The following is a 23,856-nucleotide window of genomic DNA, read 5'->3' on the forward strand; positions in this document are numbered from 1 at the left end:
ATATATTTATTTTGTATGAAAAATTAAAAATTTAAAGACTTCATAATTTTTAAAAGTCACTGAATAAATGTTGATCAGTATAAGGAGAATAGCCTACAGTTCAATTCTTCGCCTTTGTTACAGGCCCCACTCTGTATATAATGGAACTAAGATCGGTTTTCTTTAATTTTAAGTAGTTTTTTATATTTAAAATGTGTTTTTAGGGTTTCGTAGTCAACTAGGAACCCTTATAGTTTCGCCATGTCTGTCTGTCTGTCCCTCCGTCCGTCCGTCCGTACGCGGATAATCTCAGTGACCGTTAGAACTAGAGAGCTGAAATTTGGTACCAATATGTATATCAGTCACGCCGACAAAGTGCAAAAATAAAAAGTGGATAAATGTTTTATTAGGGTACCCCCCCTACACGTAAAGTAGGGAGTGAATTTTTTTTCATTTCCACCCTAACGTATGATTTATTGTTGGATAGGTATTTAAAAATGAATTACTGAAATCGTTTTTTGATAATATTAATATTTTCGGGAATAATCGCTCCTAAAGGAAAAAAAAGTGTGTCCCCCCCTATCCTGGGTACCATCTCTTGTCAAAGATCTTGTTGAGACGAACCAAACGAGCCCAAACACGGAGTGGTTTCAAGACCTGGTTGATGAATTCTCTTGACTACCTTCCAGCTTCATCATCAGATCCTGGGTACCATCTCTTGTCAAAGATCTTGTTGAGACGAACCAAACGAGCCCAAACACGAAATGGTTTCAAGACCTGGTTGATGAGAACTCATGACTACCTTCCGGCTTCATCATCAGATCCTGGGTACCATCACCTCTAGTCAAAGATCTTGTTGAGGCAAATCAAACGAGCCCAAACACGAAATGGTTTCAAGACCTGGTTGATGAGAACTCATGACTACCTTCCGGCTTCATCATCAGATCCTGGGTACCATCACCTCTAGTCAAAGATCTTGTTGAGGCGAATCAAACGAGCCCAAACACGAAATGGTTTCAAGACCTGGTTGATGAGAACTCATGACTACCATCTGACTTCATCATCAGATCCTGAGTACCATCTATTGTCAAAGATTTTGTTGTGACGAGTCAGTAACCTAAAATGATATTCAATAATAAATAATACTTACTAAAAATATTAGTCAAGTTAATTAGTTAGTTACCAAAGTCGTCATTTCGTCAACCCAAGGATCAAAGTTTTCGGTCGCAGTATACATGCAACAGTACAGCCAAACACGCACACAAGTGCGGTTTTGGACACGGCGGGTGCTGCACACAATGACAAAATAACTTCGCGATCGTCGAGCCGCGTGCGGAGCGGACTAACATACGTCCTGCCTCTACAAGCTCTGCCGCGGTACTGACATCGCAAGCGCACGTAACCGGTAATAAGGAGGCATTTTTAAAAAATCGTCAAAAATATTAAATTGCAATTAATAGAAAACTTTTGCATAAAATCTGTTTGAGTAAGCGTTGCAGATTATATTTATATGAAAACTACTTCAATAGCACGTAAGTTTTCGAAGAAATTGACACTTATTCTGAGGTGATTTCTGAAACAAATTGGATTCATCATATCCTCATTTACTCTCTTCTAAAGCCTTATAACAAAGAAGTAGTCTCAAAAGATTGTAGTACAGGATACACATAATACAAATTTACCACTTGAAGCATTCAAAACTATCCAAATTTTACAAATTAGACGGACTAAGTCAGCACTTTTCGCGGGTTTTCCTAAACATGCACCAGAAAAAAAATCATAATTAATTAAGTGAGTTAGTTTTTAAAAATCCAGTCTCACAACATGTAAGTTAAGAAGATGTCCTAATCGAATCCTGAACTTAATAAGTCTTTTAAATGCCGGAAAGTGTAGCATTTTGCCGACTAAAACTATCAATTTTACATTATTACGACGTTTTCGTTGAATGCCCTCTTAAGTAGTTTTTGAGAAAAATACGGAAAACTGCGGAACCCTACACCTGAGCGTGGCCCGACACGCTCTTGACCGGTTTTTTCTTTACGTTAGTGTAACAAAAAAATACACGTGATATGTTCCTACCCCCCCCACCCCCCATGGTGATATTTGGTGATTTTTTCATGACCCCCTCCCCCCCCAATGCAGTATGACGCGATTAATGGACGCCCCCTTTCTTGTAAATACGTGTAGTTATTTTTTTTTAAATATCGGACAGTTTAGTACAATTCTCGTACATTTTTTCTGATTCATAAAAAAGTTAAAAACTGGACTGTTACATAGTGAAATAGATAGCGCCCGCCAGAAAGTATACTCTCTAGCGGTGACATATTGATCACTGTTTTCTTGTAAATGCGTGTAGTACTTTTTTTTTAAATTAGCGTACAATTTAGAACAATTTTCGTACATTTTTTTGATGTAGCTTTGGATTCCATACGATACCATGTCACCGCTAGAAAGTATGACACACTCCTATTCTTTAATTATTAGATTTATTTATTTACTAAGTATAAGTTAAACATAAAACGAATTAATAAAAACAAAATGCAGTATTATGTATATGTACAACTTAAAACTAATTAACTTAAAATTAACCTATTCTTTTACCGTTTCGTTACTATGTCTTGAATTTAGTCAATTAGTACCCGACACGCTCTTGGCCGATTTTTTTATTATGCCAGTACTAACAAAATCAAACTATTCATTTCAATCACAATATTTACCGATTTTGGGGTTGGATTTTGGACAACCCGTTAATGATTGCAAGTATTTTTATAGTAATTATTGCTAACCCAACTGAAAAGTATTGATTTTAATATATTTCAGTTATATAAATAGATGCAATGTCACAGTTTTCGTTTTCTTTCAACCCCTTATTTGCCAAGAGTGGCACTGAAGCTTTAGTAGTTTCATGTGTTCTGCCTACCCCTTTATGGGATACAGGCGTGATTGTATGTATGTATGTATAAATAGATTTTTAAAGATGCGTAAGGTAGATTCTATAAAATAAAGTTTGACCAGAAATATATGATTACGCGCCATGTTGCGAAATTTAATTACAACTATTTTCTTCATACTATACTGCACTGTCAACCCATACAGAAAAACAGCGCCCTCCTGACAATAGTCATATATATCTGGTCAGGCTTTACCTACCTTTTATTGTAAGCCAGCAAACGGCTGAGTGTAAAGTATAAAGGCAATGAAACAAATTTCTTAACATTTGACATTTTGCTACAAACCGGTGTTCACGTCACGAGCTTTGTTATTTTATACCGCGGGCGCAAAGTTCGTCAGCCATTGCATCCTCCGGGCTTTAACTCGTAATGTGATTAAGATTTGGTATTACTATATATTAAAACTGTCGTTATGTAGGTATTCTTAATTTTCTCCCAACTCGACTTCAATATTCATATCGATCTATGCCTACACTGTATTAGCCGCGGTGCCATGTAAAAGACATAAACGACCGACTTACTATAATATAATAATAAAGCCATTTATTCCCACAAAAACATTATAAAATATGCAAAAAAAATTATACTAAAAATTTACAATTTAAGATCGGCAAAATATAAATTTCTGAAATTATACATTTTTAAGTAATTTAAATAAAATAAATTACCTACTTACTATTTCAATTCAAAATTTTAAATAGTTTTACAGCGAATGAAGGGAAAGGGGAATTTTAATGACACAAGAAAGTATAACTTTTCATTCATAACTCATTTTCGTTGCCTAGTTCGTCAAAGTTAGTCGAGATGCAAAAAAAATCGTGATTTTTCCAGGATCACCTCGTCAGATCCTTGCCAGATTATGATGTGCAGATATGTCCAGCGTTCGTTAATTTGTAGGGGAACAACTGGAAAATCCAGTGTGTCTGAACTTCCTCCCTTGAAATTTATAAGCCAGGCAAAAATGTGGGAGTTCAAAATGGGAAACCTAATACAATACAGACATTTTTTATTTTTATTCTCGTATTTCTCATCCGAGCAAAAGAATAAGTATAAGAGTTTTGAATGATTCACGGTTATTTTTATTACTTTTATTAGACTTATATTGACCGGGATATAGACTTTCCGGGAGTTTTCCGTGATCATGACGCATGCAACTGCGTCGAAATATCGGGAGTTCGACAAAAATCAAAAAGGTAATCACGGTCAATATAAGTCTAATTAAACGTCAAATATGGATGTGGTTCATGCTATGCAACGGGGTAGTGATGATGATGACGTAGTAGAGTTTAGAAGAGTCGTAAACAGTTTTTATGCAAGGTTGTTTTGACTTCCTGCTAGATATGCGTAACAGTGTAACGGTTAGTGGGCGCCCGCGCCGTAGACGCAAGCTGCGCACGCGCCTCGCCACATTGCACCGCGAGGTCATTTTTTACCACTTCTGGGTCTTGCTCGCCTGACCTTGAAGTCATTTGAGGTTACAATTATACATTCGGAGCACCTACTCGTACGTGACAGTAAATGTCGCTGACGAGAAAGCTGCACTTTTTCCCGACGTGATGCGAAAGGCAATATTTCGTTTTCTACTGTACCGTTCCGCAAACGCGCGATTAGAATGTAACAAGGACTGTATCGGTTACAGACAACAATATTTAATAGGGTATCTGGCAGTCGATCGTTAAAATACATCACGAATCAATAATTAAATATAATCGTGCTCAAGCATATGGTTGGTCAATTTGGATGTGGCTAATACGTTCCTTTCAAGTCATTAGCGAGTATCAGACGAATTACATAAAATAGAGAAAGCTCAAAGGGAAGCCGCCACGATAAAGTCGGAAGCGGACACTGAGGCTGTCCACCTGACCTGACCCTGGCTGTGGGACCTGCTGTTACTCAACTATCTATACCGACAGGTTGACCTTTTGCCGCGTAACTCACCTTACACTCGATCTAGGCAGAATTCATGTATGAGCATGCTTACATTCGAATATTATTGTAACACTTCTAGAACCGGTATTTGGCAAATAGATGGACCAAATAGTTAAGCACAAGCGCGCACTGATAAAGTACTGGATTACATTGGGAAACAAGATGCAACTATAAGCAGGAGAATCTTCCCACACTGCGATCGATGAGAAAATATTGATAAAGAGTTGCATTGTTACATCACGAAATTGTGAAGGCATACGCTTGCACAAATGTGAATGTGTGTGCACACAATAATCTTTAGGCTCTATTCAACATCCTGTAGCGGATCTCGACATTCGCTCAGCTCCACTCTGACATTTAACGTCATTGAACTATTCGGCGCGTAGGATTTCGCTATGACATGCCCCTTGAACTTACAATGCTTGGAACTAAGAAGCTTTCTATTCTATTTTGCAACGGTATAAAATGATTGATAAATTACGACATCTTTCAAATCAATTAAGAGCTGATTAGCATTGTATTTCTGTATGTACATAATATTGGAATAGGTAGAGATGGTGTATATTTTTTTCGTAGGAAAGTCCTTAGGCAATTAATGTACAGTCACCGGCAAAATCATCATCCTCCTCCTTGCGTTATCCCGGCATTTGCCACGGCTCATGGGAGCCTGGGGTCCGCTTTGACAGCTAATCCCAAGATTTGGCGCAGGCACTAGTTTTTACGAAAGCGACTGCCATCTGACCTTCCAACCCGAAGGAGAAATTATAGACCTTATTGGAATTAGTCCGGTTTCCTCACGATGTTTTCTTTCACCGATAAGCGACTGGCTAATCAAATGACATTTCGCACATAATTTCCGAAAAACTCATTGGTGCGAGCCGGGGTTCGAACCCGCGACCTCCGGAACTAAAGTCGTACGTACATACCGCTAGGCTACCAGCGCTCACCGCAGCAGTCACCGGCAATATCATCGTACAAAAATAATGCTTCAAAAATATCTTACCCACTGTTATGGTTCTAGAAATAAGATTGTGTCGGCTATTTTACTTAGATAGGTAGATATTAGTACCTTAATGTGAAATGTACCTAATACGTGCAACATGTACCCATATGAAGTCGTTACAAAATCTAAAAGTTTTGTGAACAGTAAATTAAAATAGAATTCATACACAAAAACTTTTTTTTTTAGTCACTTGACTAAAATTCCATCTATGCCCGACCCGGTGAATCGAACCCGTCATCGCAGCTAAAGTCTTTAGGTACAAATCATCGATTTAAACTGCCCTGCTAACTAAACTATACTACAGGTAGTTAGATCGATGTGTCAAATAGACCACCTGTCACTACGGTACACGTCCCAAATTATCTGATGTATGCTTTTTCTGAAAGTCTAGGCGTCTTGCCTTTGACCAACTCCAATGGCGAGCAATGTGTTGCACCTCCTATATTAATCCTTTACACTCTTTACAAGATTACGACTGTACTGCCATCTATCCAACTAGGACTAATTCTAATGTAATGTGCTTGTGTTTCAGAGTGATTCTCGTTGCTTGCATAGCCTGCGAAGTGAGCGCGCTCGCGCGGCCGCAGGAGGAAGGAGAGGCGCGGGCCTCGCCGTCCCGTGGGCTTCTCAAGCGCGGCCTGCTCGCGAAGGGGAAACCCACCAGCACTACCACCACCACTGCCGCCCCACAGGTACACACAATAAAAATAATATATTTAGGACTTTCTCCAAAGATATCATTCTATATGAAAGTTAAACCTTCAATCGGACCGTAACTTAGTTGAAGTGGTGGAGAAATTATTTATTGAGCACACCTTACGTTATTGACCTATAGTATAAGTAGTTAGGCTGATAGTGATAGTTTTAGTCTCATGCTTTGGTAATGGCATCGCTGTGAACAGCGTGATCAAAAGCCGTGAAACTAAAATTGAAATATATATTAGTGACTACCCGTTACATTATTTTCTTGCTATCATCAAATTGTGGAGCTTATCCTTATTAAGTCCTCATGCTTAATGTGCAATTGTCATTTTTATCCGAATTTTTATTTGAAATTCCCATAACCTTATTGTACTATTACCTCTACAACGTGTTACCGGTATCACTCAAAACCTCAGACACCCCAACTGATTTTTATTTTTTTAAACTCATCTAGAGTATTAATCTTTTAATCTGATGGTTACTTTTTTTTTAATTTAATTTTTAATTTTCTGTACAGCTCTACTTGACTTTTAGCTCTACACTCAATAAAGTAATTGCTAACTACTATCATAAACCATAAAACTATTTATTTGTGTACGTTACTGCAACGACATAACGTTTACCAATAGACAGCTAAGATGTCACTGTAAAACACTTTAAAGCTTTGTCACAGTAGACTTCAAATTGCACAGGTAATCGCAGTAAGCAAATTTAAACCCATTATTCAAAATGACAAGGTTGTAATTAGGTACGAGTTCAAATTGTTATGACTTATGATAAACATTAAGAATAAACTGACAAACAACGTCATACTCGTTGCGGAAAAAATAATCGTCCAAGTAACCAGCCAGTATTAATACCCCCAAATACTGAAAAAGGTAAACAACCTCTAGCAATGCGATATACACAATGTTGTATTACGAATACAATAGAATAGGCACATAAAAAATAACTAATAATACTAATTTTAATAAAAATATTACCCCCATCAAGATATAGCTCAATCGATTCTACTCTCGATTCTGAACAAACGGTTTTCAGGTTTTTAGTGTTAAATGAAACACGGTGTATATACTCGTACCTAAAGATTTTTCGATGATGGGTTACCACAATGTAAGGTAACATTTTTAACCCCCGCCACAACGGGGTGATATAAGTTTGACGCGTCTGTCTGTCTGTCTGTCTGTCTGTGTGTATGTGTGTGTGTGTCTCTGTCTGTGGCACCGTAGCTCCCGAACAGATGAACCGATTTAGATTTAGTTTTTTTTGTTTGAAAGCTGAAATAGTCAGCCTCAGTCATGTTTCATGAAAAATCGGTACACTATGTTGGAGGGGGATTAGTCTAAATTTTAATTTTGTGGTTATCATTAATCATATTTTTTTCTCCGTAAATTAGTGCGACCTCAAAAATGAGTCACCATCACCATACATTTAGTTTAGTGTTGTAATCGAACATACTTAATTACGTATTGGCAATGTACCGCCACATAATGCGACAATTTGGCATGGTTGTCGGATGCCAATTCAAGCGGATGGATATTTGCACGTAACGTTTTCTTACTCAATTGAATTACATACATACATGCCGACTACGTGAAATTAGAGATTAGAAAGCGTATAAAGCTTATGTATATGTTGTAAACGGCCCTAGTAGGAATGGCTACAAAGCTATGAAATAAAGAATGCAAAAATTTTATAACTAAAAAAATTATTTCCCTGGATGTTTTTCTATTTTACTTTATTTTATATATTGTGGAGTCAAAAATAACTTGTATTAAAAGAGTCATAGTATAAGGGCCGTTTTCATGCATGATTCTTGTTGATGAAATTCTTGTTGGATAAAATTTGCCCTCGCTGGGTAGGTATTTATATGAAGGCACAATTTTACCATTTTCATCTTTTCTCTTGCGTAATCCCGGCATTTTGCCACGGCTCTCGAGGGCTTGGGGTCCGCATTTGGGCAACAAATGCTAGATTTGGCGTAGACATTTTTACGAAAACAACATCTGCTCTACCAACCCAGATGGCAAACTAGGTCCTATTGGGACCATTAGTCCCACGAATATTCTTAGTTATTAAAAAACAATACATTTTGTTCCTCCGCTTTTTATCTCTCCGCTTATAATTAGTCAACTCGTAAATGTAACAAAATTTCATGCCCTTTTTGAAATAATGGGCAAACAAGAGTTGAAATTATAAAGTTGTAACAATGTAGATTGTAGTGTAGATTGACTTCGTTCCGTTAGGACACTATCAGTCAACCTTGAGGATGCACGTACAATGTACAGGATGTAGTTTCCAAGTTATCCGGTAGGAATTGAGGCGGCTGGATGCCCCATTGATAGCTTGCGTAAGAGAGATGAGTCGGGCGGATCCATGTGGCTCAAGGCGAGTGGGCCGGTGATGCGGTCACCTTCACCGTCGACCTCTGCGGAATACCTTTCCTCGGCGGAATTTCTAAGGATGATATTCGATACATTGAAATCTTTTTCAATTAAATTAGGCACTAATTGCGCATATGATATACCTACTTATTTGTTTAGTATGAAATGAGCTTGGTAGTTGGGGTTGGTAGGTTTAACGTCTCCCTGGAGACAGCTTAAAAAATTAAATGAGACCTTAAGAAATTTTAGCATAATTGGCACTAAATCACTAAACTTTTTAATAACTTTGCCTATTAATAAGAAATATAATGTTTATAGCGATCAATTAGTTTAGATCAATTAGTCAAAGTTAAGTTAATTTGTCGTGTTAATTTTATTATTCATCACACTTAATTTCATATTTAATTAGCAAACTAAAACTACTAAAACATTGTGAAACCAATTATCTATTATTCGGTACCTACCTAACTGGTTTGACACAAAAAATGCTGTCAATTAAAACTATTGGCCAAATTCCATTTGAATGATGTATGTTGTCGCAATTTAATTGAACAAATGAGTAAACTACTCATAGATAGAGAAGATATGCCGTTAGAAAATTTGTACCTTTTGGATTTTGTTAGTGCAAAGTAACGAGAATGATACAATTTGTAACGAAATTGATAAAATATAAACGGCTATCAGTATGGAATAAAGCTAATTCTTATAGATGCTTATCAGATGCGAATTAATTTCACAGTGGCTATAAAGTGGATTCATTCTCTGGAGTTAGATTTCTGCATTGTAACTATATATATATTGCCATACGATTAAATAAATAGAGACTACAGCAAATTATAATAGTTTAATTTGGTCAATATTTATTTTTCCGTCCGGATAGCGTCAAATTTCAGTTATCGCTTCCTGGCTCCGTTGAACAAAAAAATAGTATACACATCTTGGCCAGTAAATAGTAAGCCTCAGATCCCATCGGCTTCGTCTCGGCCGAAAGTTACTTGTGATCAGTGACATTTCTTACTTTAGGTACTGGCTGGTATGTAGATTACACGAAGAGAGAGAGAGAGAGAGAGAGAGTTTGAAACACAAGAGTTGGGTTCCGTTCGGTTACAGGAAGAAGCCGAGTACGAGGACGAGGAGTACGCGGAGGGCGAGGCGCAGGAGCCGTCGACGGAGGCGCTGCCGTCGTCCACGGAGGGCAAGAAGCTGGTGGCGGGCGGCGTGCGCCCCTTCCGCAGCAACACAGATCTGCTGGCCGCGCTCAAGCGCCGCCGCGCCCAGGCTGCTGAAGGTTACACCAATTACACTTTTTTACGTACCTACCCACTAATCCTTACAGTCTTGGTATAGAATATTCGCTATATGGTATAGAATAATATTCACGATTGAGGCTGTCCTCATTTTGTAGGCTTTTCTATGTATATTAAATCTTATGGAGAAAACTAATCCCGCCGCTAGCATGTTGGTCATGCCCAGATAATGCGAATTTGTAACAATCAGCGCCACCCCTTCTTGCTTGTGGCTATGCCAATAATCCAACCATCTAAATAATCTAGGTGTATTTTAAGTATTTGAATTCATGATCTTAATACCACAGTACACTTTATATGTACACTAGCTGTTTCCCGCGGCTTCGCCCGCGTACTAATCTAATCTCTCTCTTTTCCCATACAAACTTTGTACCCCCATTTCACCCCCTTAGGAGGTGAATTTTGAAAAATCCTTTCTTAGTGCTCCTCTATAAGGAACCTAAGTGCCAAATTTGGAATCTCTAGGACCGCGGTTTTGATATGCTAGTCAGTCAGTCAGTTTCTTCTTTTATATATATTTGGATATAGGTACCTAATTCATTACATTAATTAATACTCTTGTACGAGGTGCGAGGACTCACTTGCGAGTTTCATTACATTGCCGGTATTTGGTAGGTGTGATAAATTGTATGTAAAACAATTTGGAATGTCAATAAAATGATGAGATGAGTGGAGATGGCAACGTCCTAATGGACATTTTTACTCGTAAGTAAGGTGAAATATCTGATTACAGCTAAGCTGAACGGAGGACAGTCAACGGCGGCCACCGCGCCCGCCCAGGACAGCGCCACCGAGGCTCCGGTCAAGGCTAATTTCAGTAAGAACCTGATATCGACACTAAACTCTAGTATTACTTTGTAAAGTCTAAAACAGTCTTCACCTTACGTATTCGGCGTGCGTGCGACCTTGAAGCTTAAATGCCAGGATCGTTTCCAAATTGCATCCACGTTAATGAATAATTTAATATTAAAAGTAACTAATTTATGGACTAGCAGTGTACTTAAAAACCAAAAAGACTACGGCATCAAGTTACCATTTGGATTTTTTCCTCTACTTTTAATAAATGTTGTAGTCATCGAGCTTACGGGGTTATGTGAATAATTGATTAGCCCACGTAATATGTAGGTATCTAATATATTACGAAACTTTGAGAAGAGGCGAATAAAATAAGCGGATAAATTAAATGCATATCGCATTCCAACACGGTCCAGTACGCGCGATAATTGCGATTTCGTAAAATATCTGGAATTACAATCATCTTACAACTTTACTGAGCCGGTTGTAAATACTTTAGGAGTCAGTGATCGGCCTCCGATTGACGAGGAAAATAAGATTGTCGGTTAATCAGCCATAATGCTCTATGGGCGGTACCACCGAACGTTTTGTCAAGGCTTGTCGGTCCTGGGTGAAAGGAGCGCAAACGCCCGCTCGCCCTTTAAATGTATCAGATGCAAATATAGATTTAACTCCGCGAAATGGAAGAATTTACATTAGGCCTTGTGTCAAAAATGGTATGTGTTCTCAACTTATGCGAATCGAGTGTCCAGTACAATGGAACTTAGAAAATTCTGATATAGTACTTACATTTTAACTTGTATATACCGTGTTTTTATTGTTTTCCGTTAAATTCGACACGTCGTTAGGTTCATTATTAGGAACCAACCCGTATATATATATATATATCAGTTTTAGTTAAGTTCACAAAAAAGTTTTTTTCATCGTTTCCATACATAATAAATTAATTAATCAGTGTGAGAAACCCTTAAGAATCATAATTCAAGTTAATGGCAAGTGATTGACGTCACATATCAAAACAAATAACATTAGGAAGTAGTAAAGGCTGTCACACACGTGCCCAGTAATTATTTTTATTTTTTTACTAACTCGATAACCGTAAGAGTTAAGACGATAGTTTCTTAGACAAATTAATTGTAATTCACCTAAGAACATTTCCTTAAAATTAACGGAATTCAATAAAAACACGGTGTATATTATGGAGAACAAGAAAAGAGTTACATAAATTCTAATTCTTATCAAAACAGTGCATAATGAGAGTTAGAGTGCGTTCTACTCGGTGAAGGAAAACATCGCGAGAAAACCTGCGGGCCGATTTTGAGTCTCACGCGTTCGAATTCAGAAAATTGTCACTGAAAATAATAAGCAAGTCACCGTTTTCAACCGGTATTTTAGTGACAAAATCCCGTATGCGAGATTCAAAAATCGCCCTCCTGCATACTACATCTGCCAAGAAATGCAAAGGTATCTGTAAAGGTCCCGCATTGGGCTAGGGCCCGAGCTCTCTCACGCGTGAGTGGTCTGTTCCCAGCAGTGGAACGTATATAGGTTCAATTTATTAAGTGTGAGTTCCTTAGCCGAATGTTAACAGGTAACCATACTTTACAGGCAAGAAGAGGTTCAACACCGCGACACGGGAGACCAACAGCGAGGACGCGCCGCCAGCGCCGGCCAAGCCAGTTAGGGGGCGATTTGGAAAACGTAAGATCTCACTTTATTTATAAGAATACCGAAAAGAGACAGCAACTACGAAATTATGTCGGTCCACCCGCATCGCTTGTGGGTGCTATTTCCGCTTACTTAACGGATTTGCCTCTAATTTATAGAATGAATGAAATGAACAATTAGGGTCCCTCGTCTCATGAGACGAGTATGTACGCAGCATTTATGTTTTAAAAGTTGGTTAAAATAATAAAAAACAAACTATAATTAGACATAGTGGAGTAAGTGACAACCGGTCTGGCTCAGTCGGTAGTGACACTGCCTGCTAAGCCGCGGTCCTGGGTTCGAATCCCGGTAAGGGCATTTATTTGTGTGATGAACACAGATATTTTTTCCTGAGTCATGGATGTGTTCTATGTATATATAAGTATGTATTTATCGTCGCTTAGCACCCATAGTACAAGATTTGCTTAGTTTGGGGCTAAGTAGACCTGTGTAAGGTGTCCCCAATATTTATTTATTTATTTTATTTATGTTCAATTCATTATTTTCTAAACGTCGCTTATTCATTTTACCGAGAAACGGCATAGAATATGTTAAGGTAAAAAATTACATATACATATGTACCTACCACAGAATTAGATTTAGATAGAAGAAACGAGTTCATTTATTTGTATGGCGGCCGAGCGTGTCAGATTTTGTACTGAAGTTGTTACTTGCCTGTGATTTTAAATATGTCTCAGGCCCTTGAGTGTTGATAAGTTTTATGTTGTTGCAATTAAATATCATGTAACGAGGCATTTTTAATGTTTTTGTTGACTTCAACTTACAAAAATTGACGCCCGAAAGCTGCAAGCTGCGATTAAAGACGGACAACTCAGTGGATTTCACTGAGTTCATTTGACACGCTAAGTAGATACGTTTGCTTGATCTATGGTTTATATGACATCTGTGGTACCTACTCTCTAATCTTGGCCATGCGACATCTTAATTGTTATGCCATCGAAGTCGAACTCATCGTTTACGCTCTTTATTGGGTCGTGCAGAAAAACTTAGTGCCAATGCCAAATATACCATCTGGCCTGCCTAGCCAAAGTCAGTCTTGGCGATCGAAACGCAATTCTGGCTCTGTCGCGTCAACATACCCATTGAGCGTAACCTTTGTCACATCGGCTAAACCAGCTGAGAACAACTAACATGTTTTTATAATTGGCGGCAGCTGCGAGATCCATCTCCGAAGCAGAGGAGGAGCAGGCAGAGCCCGCGCCGGTGCGAAGTGGCCGGACCTTCTCCCGGCGAGGAGGAAACTAACCCCCCACCAATCCTCTCCCCAACCCACCTTCTTACCTTAATGTGGCCCTTCTCTCACGAGACTATTCAAAAAAATGCTACGCGACTGAGGTAACGCCGAATACGACATGATTACGTCCAAGGACAAATACAGTATCGTGCAACTGATATTAAACGCGCCATCGACGCGTCTCGTCGTGTGCGATGCGAAACAATTGAATAAAATATGGCGGACACTCAAAAGCGACGTATGATACGCGTACGAAACACTTGAGAGCAGCCTCGTGAGAGATGGGCCTTACCCTTTGCCATTTTCATTTGCTGTTTCAAAAGTATCAGTCTTTACAATTAAGTACTTATGGAGCGGCATTTCCTCAGTGCAGCGCTTCCACGCTGGCAGTTTCCCGTAATTTCTATAAACTTGCGACAAACGGTATAGCTATTTTTATAGTAATTGTAAATTATGTATGTCTAAGTATTTTTTTAAAGTAAACAAAAAATTGTATTGTGTGTTTTGACTTTATTGGTTAGAAGAAACCCTACGAAGTTATCCCAACCACGAGATGGCGGAAACACGTTATCTAGCCTTCACATCTACCTATTCAGTAGCATCACAGAATATATAATAGTACAAGTAGTAGTTATTGAATCCAGAAGTGAACTGGATCGAATCATTTACAGTAATTTATATTATCAAATGAAATAAAAACGCTGTTAAAACACAATTCGTTACGAGTAACATTGGTTAGGTTAACGATAGTCCAGCAATCGATCAAGACATCGAGACTCTACATTGTTCCGGGCTAGATTAGGCTAGTAGAGTAATTACTTATAGTAATTCCAACGTTGGATTATTCAATCGGATGAACTCAGACTAAGCGCGGCTCATTTAGGCTGATTTAGACGGCGTGCGAACTCGCATGCGATTTTAGTTACATTGCTGGCTGTTGAGGGTACATGCAATTTTGCACAGCCATCAAATACCGCAATGTAATAAAACTCGTATGCGAGTTCTCGTACCGTCTAAATGGGCCCTTCCTTAGGCAATGCGAGAGCTCACATACGATTTCCGATCGTATCCATGCATAAGATCAATTCGGGAGACCGATCTAAAAGAGCAACTACTCTCATATCGTTAGGAATGCAGTAGACAAGAAACCTAAGTAGGTTTTTCAACTGTTCATGTCCGTTTATCCGTAGGTACTTTCATGTTATAGACATTTTAGTCACGCATTTAAATTGTGGTTGGACAGTATGAAAGTGTCTTTAAAAAAGTTTTATCTATTCATAGATCGGATTCAACAGGTGCTAAGGAAATAACCCAGGTAGAGATAAGATAGCAAGTGTACAAAAATATGTTTATTGTTATCAATATTTTATATTGAGTTAATACTAAGTATATTACAATGTAATAATAGTACGTACTTACTATATTTGCTAGTAGGCAAAATTGTACCAACCAAGCGTACTTCCCGTTTGGTCTATCAATGGGATTATTTCTTCCTTTTAAATATGCTGATGGAAAGCTCCACATGTTTTAAATTGAAATGTTTCACACGGGTATGGTAATATCTTAGCCAAAAGAAGAACCAGTATCAGTACTCTCAATTCGGGGTCGAACATCGACCCCCTGTAAGAGTTAGATATTGTACAGTTGGTACATTGTTACTCGCAACTAGCAGGGTGCCTATTCAGGGGCACATATTATTGCTTGAGGACGCGGGTGACTTCAGCGAGCGGCGTGTTGTAGGTGCCCGGCTTCACGAGGTTCACGAGCTGCTCGGCAATCTCCTGGCCCACGCGCACTTGCGCCTCCTTGGTCGACGCACCTGCACACACAATTAAATTTATATGATTAATATCAAATCTAGGGCCATATACCTACGTCTTAATTTCACAAAGAATTATACAGAGCGCTCGAGGTGCTCAACAATACACCTGCGGGCCGATTTTTGAGTCTCACGGGTTCGAATTCAGAAAATTGTCACTGAAAATAATAGGCAAGTCACCGGTTTCAACCGGTATTTTAGTGACAAAATCCCGTATGCGAGATTGAAAAATTGCCCCTGTGTTAAGTTAGTGCCTGGTTATAAATACATTGTGAGTATTTTCATAGCTCCGATACTTATGCGAGTGTACTAAGAACGAAAAGTATCTAATTAATAATTATGAACGTTATTTTAGTGTTAGTTTCGTTTTCTTTCAACCCCTTATTTGCCAAGAGTGGCACTGAAGCTTTAGTAGTTTCATGTGTTCTGCCTACCCCTTTATGGGATACAGGCGTGATTGTATGTATGTATGTATGAACGTTATTTTCTGCTCTACATCTACAGCCAAGTATTTACTTAGATACATAAATATAAAGTCTAAGGGAGAGTATGTGTCATACAGAATCAAAAGTGAAAACGCCAGCGTAGCGAGCAAATTTATAAACATAATGTTAAATATCAATAGGATGTTCGGTACCTAATCAACGTCTCATATATTTTACACTATTACCGGTATATCGCGTGTTTTACATACATGACGGGTTCTGGTTGCAGTACGGATTAAGCTCATTATTACGTACTAGTCAAATAAGTATAACTCAGTTACAAAAACAGTGTATGAATTGGAAAACTGTTACAAGGTACACACTATTGCAGACATACTTTAGATACGATTACGAATACGCTACAATATGCATTCATTAATTAATAAGTATTATTTAACGGTCCAAAGCCGCCGTTGGTGGTCTAGCGGCAAGAGCGTGCGACTTTGAATCCGGAGGTTGAGATTAGTTGTCAAAGCGGACTCCGGGCTCCCTTGAGCCGTGGCGCATGCCGGGATACCGCAATGTGACATAAAGTCGGCCCAAACTAAGTTAATTAATTACCTACCTACCTCAGCAATTCCCGTCAACTTTGTACAAAAATTAAGGGAAAAGTTAAATTTGTTTTTATTAATTCCTATTTTGTTACCAAGATTTTGTTGATTAATTGAGATTTTATTAAGTTTTATTTCGTCATTAAGGTTCTCTAGTATCTATATTTTCTTAATTATAACAATTATCCTGTATATATCTTACGAAAGTCGAATTATATTACTAAATGTTGGTAACAAAATAGGATCAATTAAAATTTGCTGACGTGGCATTGTACAAAGTTGACGGGAATTGCTGACCTAATTTTTGAATAATGTTCACATCATCGATATTGAATTAATCACTACACTACCATAGGGGTGGCGATGGATGCAGGGAATTAATGTAGCAATGTAGGCGCGGATGTTTATGGTTTTAAAGAAGATTTTAGTTTCACGTCTTGTCTAGTGAGAAATTAATTTGACCGGGTATGTTTGAGCTAAATCCATGCTAATATTATAAATGGGAAAGTATGTATGTCTGTTTGTTGATCCGTCTTTTACGGCAAACGGAGCGACGAATTGACGTGATTTTTTAAGTGGAGATAGTTATGAAGGAATAGAGTGTGACATAGGGTACTTTTTGTCTCTTTCTAACGCGAGCGAAGCCGCGGGCAAAATCTTGTAGTAAATAAATGACTGGGTATACCTAAATGAGGGGTGGCGATGACCGCCGGGTGCTGGATGATCTCCAGCGTGAGGGGGTCTGTGGGGGGTTCCTGCTCGAACACGTCTAATGCGGCGGCGCCAACCTGGAGACAATAGATAAACATGTAGGAAGTATATTTTCAAACGGTTTTATTTGTCTATAGAGTCCGTAGAAAATAAGCCTTTATAAAATCACATTCTTCAGTGTTAACAGTACCTCTCAATTTGTTTGAGCTAATGTGGTATGAAATAAAAGAACGACTAGGTAGGTACATATTAGGTACAGTCACAAATAAATGAAAACCATGCCAGTATGAAATTCTATGAAACATTATCCATAATAGCGTCTCAAATTAGTTAAGAGCAACCCGAATTAGTGCCAAAAATACCAAATAAGCATTATTCTGTTGGATTAAATTTTGTACGTTGGTCGTTAAGTTAATCCTACACTTACAAATAGTGCGAAAAAGACTGCCTGAAGTTTTATCGTTTATCACTCGACCATGCTTGCCTGCCGGCGTATCATGCTTCCAATTTTATCACTTATCCACGTGGATAAGACATCTGTCACTCTCACACTGACATACTTGCTAAAGCGTGACGGATGCTTTATCCACGTGGATAAGTGATAAAATTGGCAGCATGATACGCCGGCTGCCTGGACTATTGCTCTGCGCCATCACGCACATCAACAATTAACTACACTTTAAACACTTTTTTTAAAATCGATCATGTTTCTGGATGTTGATATTGCGGAAATTGCCTAATTTAAGCAATTTAAGGCCATCGTGACTTGACTTTGATAACATCAAGAACAGTGTTTTAACTTTTGCCTTGTATAAGTCTATACGCGAAGGTTTAAAGACAGTACAGTGTTATTGCCATACATTCCAAATTCTTTTTTTTTTAAATTATAAATGGGCCTACTCTTGGCCACAGTAGAAAAAGAAGTAGTACCTGGCCTGCGTTGAGAGCATCAAGTAGGTCCCGCTCGTGGATTAGGCCTCCGCGGCCGACGTTCACGATCTTGATGCCTTTCTTGCACTTCTTCAGCACGTCGGCGTTAATGAAATCTGGAAAAACGTGTTTTTATATAAGTACAACTTATCACGGTACAATAATAATCAGAGATCGGACAGTTGGGCGTCATTTGTATGACGTTTTCGGAATAATGAACCTTATATAGTTAGAATGACGCTCAGTTGTCCCATCTCTGATAATAATACATGATTTTAATGATAATACAGTGTGGAAACGCTCTTACTTTTCTTATCTAATAAGTGTACCGGATAGTAACCAGATATTGATAATCTGACCCCACTGAGGCAAGTAAATGTAGAAGACTGACAATCTTCAAAAAAAAACCCTGCGAATCTTTCTACTTTAATTGCTTTTGCTTGTTTTTATTAACATCAGCTTGTAATAACTCTCGTTGTCCGTCAGAAACAAATGAGAAAATGGCCAAAATGAAAGGGGGGCAAACTGTAAATTTCCAGTAACTAGGTCAAGTGGGGTATCGTTAGAAAGAGCTCAAACGTTACATATCAAAACTATTTTTTATAATTTTTCTTGTAGAAAAAAAAATGTTTTTTGAAGAAAAATGTAAAAAAAATATCTCCGAAGTTTACCAACATAAATTTATGATTTTTTACCAAACATGGCTATTATAAAATCGTACACGTATCTAGAAAACTTTTTTTTTTATTTATAAAAACCTTTAGACTTACATTTTCAATTTCAACACCCGCAAGGGTGTTTATTGTATCTGTATTTTTTTACAAAATAACAATAAAATTACCTGCTTTCAAATAGACGCAAAATGGTTAAAATCGGTTCACGCAATAAACAACTATCCCATAAAAATCATTTTCCATACTAGCTCGCGCGCATTAGTTTACTCAATTTGCCGATAGATGTCGCTGTATGTTGAACGCTCATTTCCTACATCGCGTTTGTCCTGATATAATGAGGTCGGTTCAGGAGCGTCCTTGCGACATGTCGTAAGTCGTAAACTATTGAAGTCGAAAAGTCTTGATTTTATTTGGACGTTGTCTAACAATAAAATTGTATATTAAAATATTACTTGTTAAGTATGTGGGAAATTGAGTCTTGAGGGATTTAGTCAAGTCTGTAGAGTTCTATGAATAACATTTTGATGATTCAACTATTGGAAGTTGTACGGAACCCTAGGTGAGCGAGTCCGACTCGCACTTGACCGGTTTTTTATACAACAAGCCACTCCATAATATTACATTTTAGTTGTTCTATCAGTTTTCATTATTTGGTTGCCTCGAGCATAGCAACTGATATCCTTATCTGTAGGTACGAGTATCTGAGTGTATATCTGAGCTAACAGTTGATAGCCAACGATAACCTTACAACAACAAATTTTAAAAACAACTCTCCAGGTATTTTTTGTGCCGAACCTAAATTACATAAGCACGACATGTCAATCAAAACAAAAGTTTTTTAACCCGCGACGAGAAAACGACGCGTTGTTATAAGTTTGACGTGTATGTCTGTCTGTCTGTGTATCTGTCTGTGGCATCGTAACTCCTGAACGGATGAACCGATTAAGATTTAGTTTTTTTTTTATGAAAGCTGAGTTAGTCGGGAGTGTTCTTAGCCATGTTTCGTGAAAATCGGTCTACTATGTCGCGGTCGGGGGTTTTTTCAAAATTTTAATTTTGTGGTTAGGTTATTTAATTATAATCTCGTGTATTTAAACACGAGATTATAATAAAATAAAATAAACTTTTGTTTTGATAGCACACATTATCTAGGTCGGTACTTTCTCATAATAGTCGAAGTTAAAATATAAGTAGAGGTAAATGAAATGTTATCCTTTGTTCTATAAATAAATTACACGCCAATTACAAATACAATCGCTAAAAAATTAAATTAAAAATAAAACAAAAAAACTGAAATTAAATATCCAGCAGAGGTAAATAAATAATACTCTTGCTCTCCTCCGATACACCATTTATTTACCATCAGGCGACCTGTCTGCTCGTTTGCCTTCTATCTCATAAAAAAAACTAAAATCTATGGCCTGATATGTACATTACTATATACATACCTACTTTTTTTTTTACTAGCATATAGGAGAATTCTTAATTATGACCTTCGGAAAAATTATTACCTAAACATACGGCTTTACTTTAGGGAGACGACTTTATGTTTCATTTTTATTAAGGTTGGTTGTATTGTACTTCCGAATTTGAAGCTTACGTTCATTTGAAACTTATGGACCCTTCTGTAACGTGAAGCCACATTCATTAATACCTATAAGTATGTATCTCACTCTCTCACTCAGACTGCTCTTGTTCTAATATGTGTACGTCCCTGTATGTATGACTTTAAAACCCGCCATTAGAATATGTAGGTACTTACTTCTCGTAGACTCAATGAGAGGTGTGTGTAGGGTGATGTAGTCGGCCACAGGCCAGATCTGTTCCAACTCCATCTTGGTTGTGTGGAATTCTTTGCACTGCTCGGCTGACACGAAGGGGTCGAAGCCTACGATCTGTGTATAAAAGAAACAATAGTTTATTCACTGTTACTCTGGTTTTAACTTTGGAAAGGAAAGTAAACCGGAAGGAAACCGGACTAATTCCAATAAGGTCTAGTTTACCCTTCGGGTTGAAAGGTCAGATGGCAGTCGCTTTCGTAAAAACTATTGCCTATGCCAAATCTTGGAATTAGTTGTCAAAGCGGACCCCAGGCTCCCATGAGCCGTGGCAAATGCCGGGATAACGCAAGGAGGATGATGACTCTGGTTTTAACTTTCACAATTTTTATACATGCTAAGTATAGGGATTGCACGTCTTAATGAAACCTTACCGGTATCCCGAAAGCGGATATTTATATTGCCGCGAGGATGCGACTGACGCGGTCTATCGTAGGCCGAGTTCGGCCAGCGTCACCGAGCACCGCTGCTGCACGGACGTTCTTATGCTTCACGTGATACTTCAGGTTAGAAAACTCTAACGAAAAGGACAATTTTGCGGACGGAAAAGACCTTAAAACTCTTCAAGCATCCTTATGCTTTTAGAAATAGAAAGCTTAAGTATTTAAATGAAACCTCACCGTCATTCCGAAAGCGTGCATTCTGACGGCGACCTCTCGCCCGACGCGGCCCAGGCCGAGCACGGCCAGAGTCTTGCCCTGCAGCTCGGTGCCGGTGTACTGCGCGCGCTCCCAGCGGCCCGCGCGGAGCGCCGACGCCGCCGGCACCACGTGCCGCGCCAGTGCCAGCATCAGACCGCACGTCAGCTCGCAGGCGCTCATCGCGTTAGCTCCGGGGGCGCTGGAAGTGATATGAAAATTAAAAAACGGGACAAAAAGGTCACAGAAGGCATCTGCCTAGTTGCCTACCCAGAGTATCTCTCCACATCTGTCGGTGATTTAGATAAATCGGGGTGGGTCGTCTCCAAATATTACGATTAGTAAACAATAACATTAACAACTAATAAATACCTACAGAAAGTTGAGCCATGTATACTTATTTCTGTAATTTTAGTAGCAATAAATCAAGGTGAATCGTCCCTACAACTACGAGACCATAAAGTAGACGATCCGACCGATCTCGCTTCTTAGGCGTTACACGCGTACACATGCAATTTTGAACTTAAATTACATGTGAATCATTTAGGCACCTACCTAGAATAACTAGATGCCATCAAAATTCGCAGTTGTTAGCCCAGTACACCACCTACCCAGTACCTACTTCTTATATCGAAACACTCTCCTAACCTTAACTGACATGAGGTATAATCAAGGTTTCCCATGCCATTTTCCTGTCCTATTGAAGACAAACTTACTTAATGACACCGATTCCCTTGGCGCCCGCGGCGGCGACGTCGATGTTGTCGACCCCGGCGCCGGCGCGGCCGACCACCTTCAGCTTCTTGCCCGCCTCCAGCACTTCTTTGGTCACTTGGGAAGCGGAACGGACCACCAAAGCTTCATGTTTCTGTTGAAAAAAATAAATATATTTTAACTAGAGATTTACTTACTTTGTGATGCCGTGGACCCAGATCTGGCGAGAAATTGCACATGGACGGAATCAGTGCCGAGCAAAAGTGTGAGTTAAGTAAGAGGTGATCCTGATTCTGAATTCTTAATAGCTCCATCGCTCTAAAGTTACAAGGATATAATTATGGTTAGGTAGGATATGTCAAGTATTTGACAATTTCGCGCCTCAAATTGGTAAATGCCTCCATAGTAGTGCGTTTTTACATTATCGGATACAGGACCGATATACCATACATTTAAGCCGCCATCTTTGATTTTTGCCTTGGCAATCCTTCCGACATCCGATATCGGATCGGATAATATGAAAACGCACTTAGTCCGTACATTATGCGGTAACGCTGATCCAGTGACCTATCAATTACAATCAATTTGTCTGTATCAATACTTACAGGGATTTCTTCAAGAAGTTCTTGTTTGGAAATCTTTGGTCTGTTGACGACATGGATTCCATGTGAGTTGAGGATTTCTTGGCAGTTAGATCCGACTCCGTCGGCTACCAGCACAGATTTGATGTCTAAACCCATTTTTATCTGCAAGAATAAAAATATCTGTTACATGTATTTCATAGAAGGTACATAAGTAATATGACAATCAGTAGGTAGGTAAAACAAGGTAATTAATTATGCCTGCCGTTAACGTACTAAATATCAGTTAATTAATCATCTCAAGTATCTCAACAATGAACTTGACTTTCATTCTCATGTCAAGTTATTTTTTTTCAATCGAAACGAGTACAGTAAACCTACCTAATTGTTATTACATCGTATCTAATTGTTACGTAGAAAATGTGGGACAAACCGGCTCTTTGGATAAACAAGTCGGTTTCATTAGAATTAATGATTAAGTAACATATAGGCATATAATTAGATAATTTCACTTCTTATCTCTAATGTGGCATACTTATTTGAAATTCGCTTTGCAAATAATATTAATTTAATCTGTGTCAAGATGGTTTGCGAGACTGGGATCTTTCTGTCATCGAAAAGATGTACCTATTTAATTCCTTCCAACGTCTGTATTATCAAAATGTAGGCTTAAATCAGTTTCTATAAAGTAGTACCGTAATAGTATTATCTTATGTGTTTAAGTTTAAAAGTAAGTACTTACTCGTCTAAATATGTCGAGTGGTTGATGAGCTCGCGATGGGCTCTGGGAGGAGGTTCGGCGAGTACTGACGCCAAATAGTCGCCGGCGCAAGAGACTACGTTACAAACGTGTAGTGCCGTCGCTACCGTCCTTTACGTTAATGCATTATCATCCGTGTCACA

The 23,856-nt window shown here is 38.5% G+C and overlaps 2 protein-coding genes across 2 annotated transcripts in view; one reads left to right on the plus strand and one right to left on the minus strand.

The window, feature by feature from the left end:
- LOC125241837 overlaps positions 1-14,507 on the plus strand; it is a 43,024-nt gene extending 28,517 nt beyond the window's left edge. Inside the window, exons 3-7 of the mRNA XM_048150489.1 lie at positions 6,395-6,554; positions 10,059-10,236; positions 10,989-11,072; positions 12,659-12,751; positions 13,932-14,507. Coding sequence (XP_048006446.1) covers positions 6,395-6,554; positions 10,059-10,236; positions 10,989-11,072; positions 12,659-12,751; positions 13,932-14,023 — 607 coding nt within the window. The 3' untranslated portion in view covers positions 14,024-14,507. The remainder of the gene's footprint in view (positions 1-6,394; positions 6,555-10,058; positions 10,237-10,988; positions 11,073-12,658; positions 12,752-13,931) is intronic.
- Positions 14,508-15,346: 839 nt separating this feature from the next.
- Positions 15,347-23,856, minus strand: LOC125241836 (D-3-phosphoglycerate dehydrogenase). Its single transcript, XM_048150488.1, has 8 exons — positions 23,696-23,856; positions 22,978-23,118; positions 22,375-22,526; positions 21,641-21,860; positions 20,945-21,077; positions 18,509-18,624; positions 17,553-17,655; positions 15,347-15,831 (listed from the first exon to the last, which is right to left on the minus strand). The coding sequence occupies exons 2-8, from the start codon at positions 23,110-23,112 to the stop codon at positions 15,707-15,709; spliced, it is 984 nt and encodes a 327-aa protein (XP_048006445.1). The 5' UTR covers positions 23,113-23,118; positions 23,696-23,856; the 3' UTR covers positions 15,347-15,706.

The sequence above is a fragment of the Leguminivora glycinivorella genome, chromosome Z, assembly GCF_023078275.1.
Source record: "Leguminivora glycinivorella isolate SPB_JAAS2020 chromosome Z, LegGlyc_1.1, whole genome shotgun sequence".
NCBI classification, from domain to species: Eukaryota; Metazoa; Arthropoda; class Insecta; order Lepidoptera; family Tortricidae; genus Leguminivora; species Leguminivora glycinivorella.

Excerpts from the sequence above, each read along its gene's own strand:
- LOC125241836 (XM_048150488.1), bottom strand. The coding sequence starts at position 23,112 with ATGGGTTTAGACATCAAATCTGTGCTGGTAGCCGACGGAGTCGGATCT. Across the intron at positions 21,078-21,640 it reads TGCACGCTTTCGGAATGACG|ATCGTAGGCTTCGACCCCTT; the intron begins GTGAGGTTTCAT and ends TTTTATACACAG. Across the intron at positions 17,656-18,508 it reads ATGCTCTCAACGCAGGCCAG|GTTGGCGCCGCCGCATTAGA; the intron begins GTACTACTTCTT and ends TATTGTCTCCAG.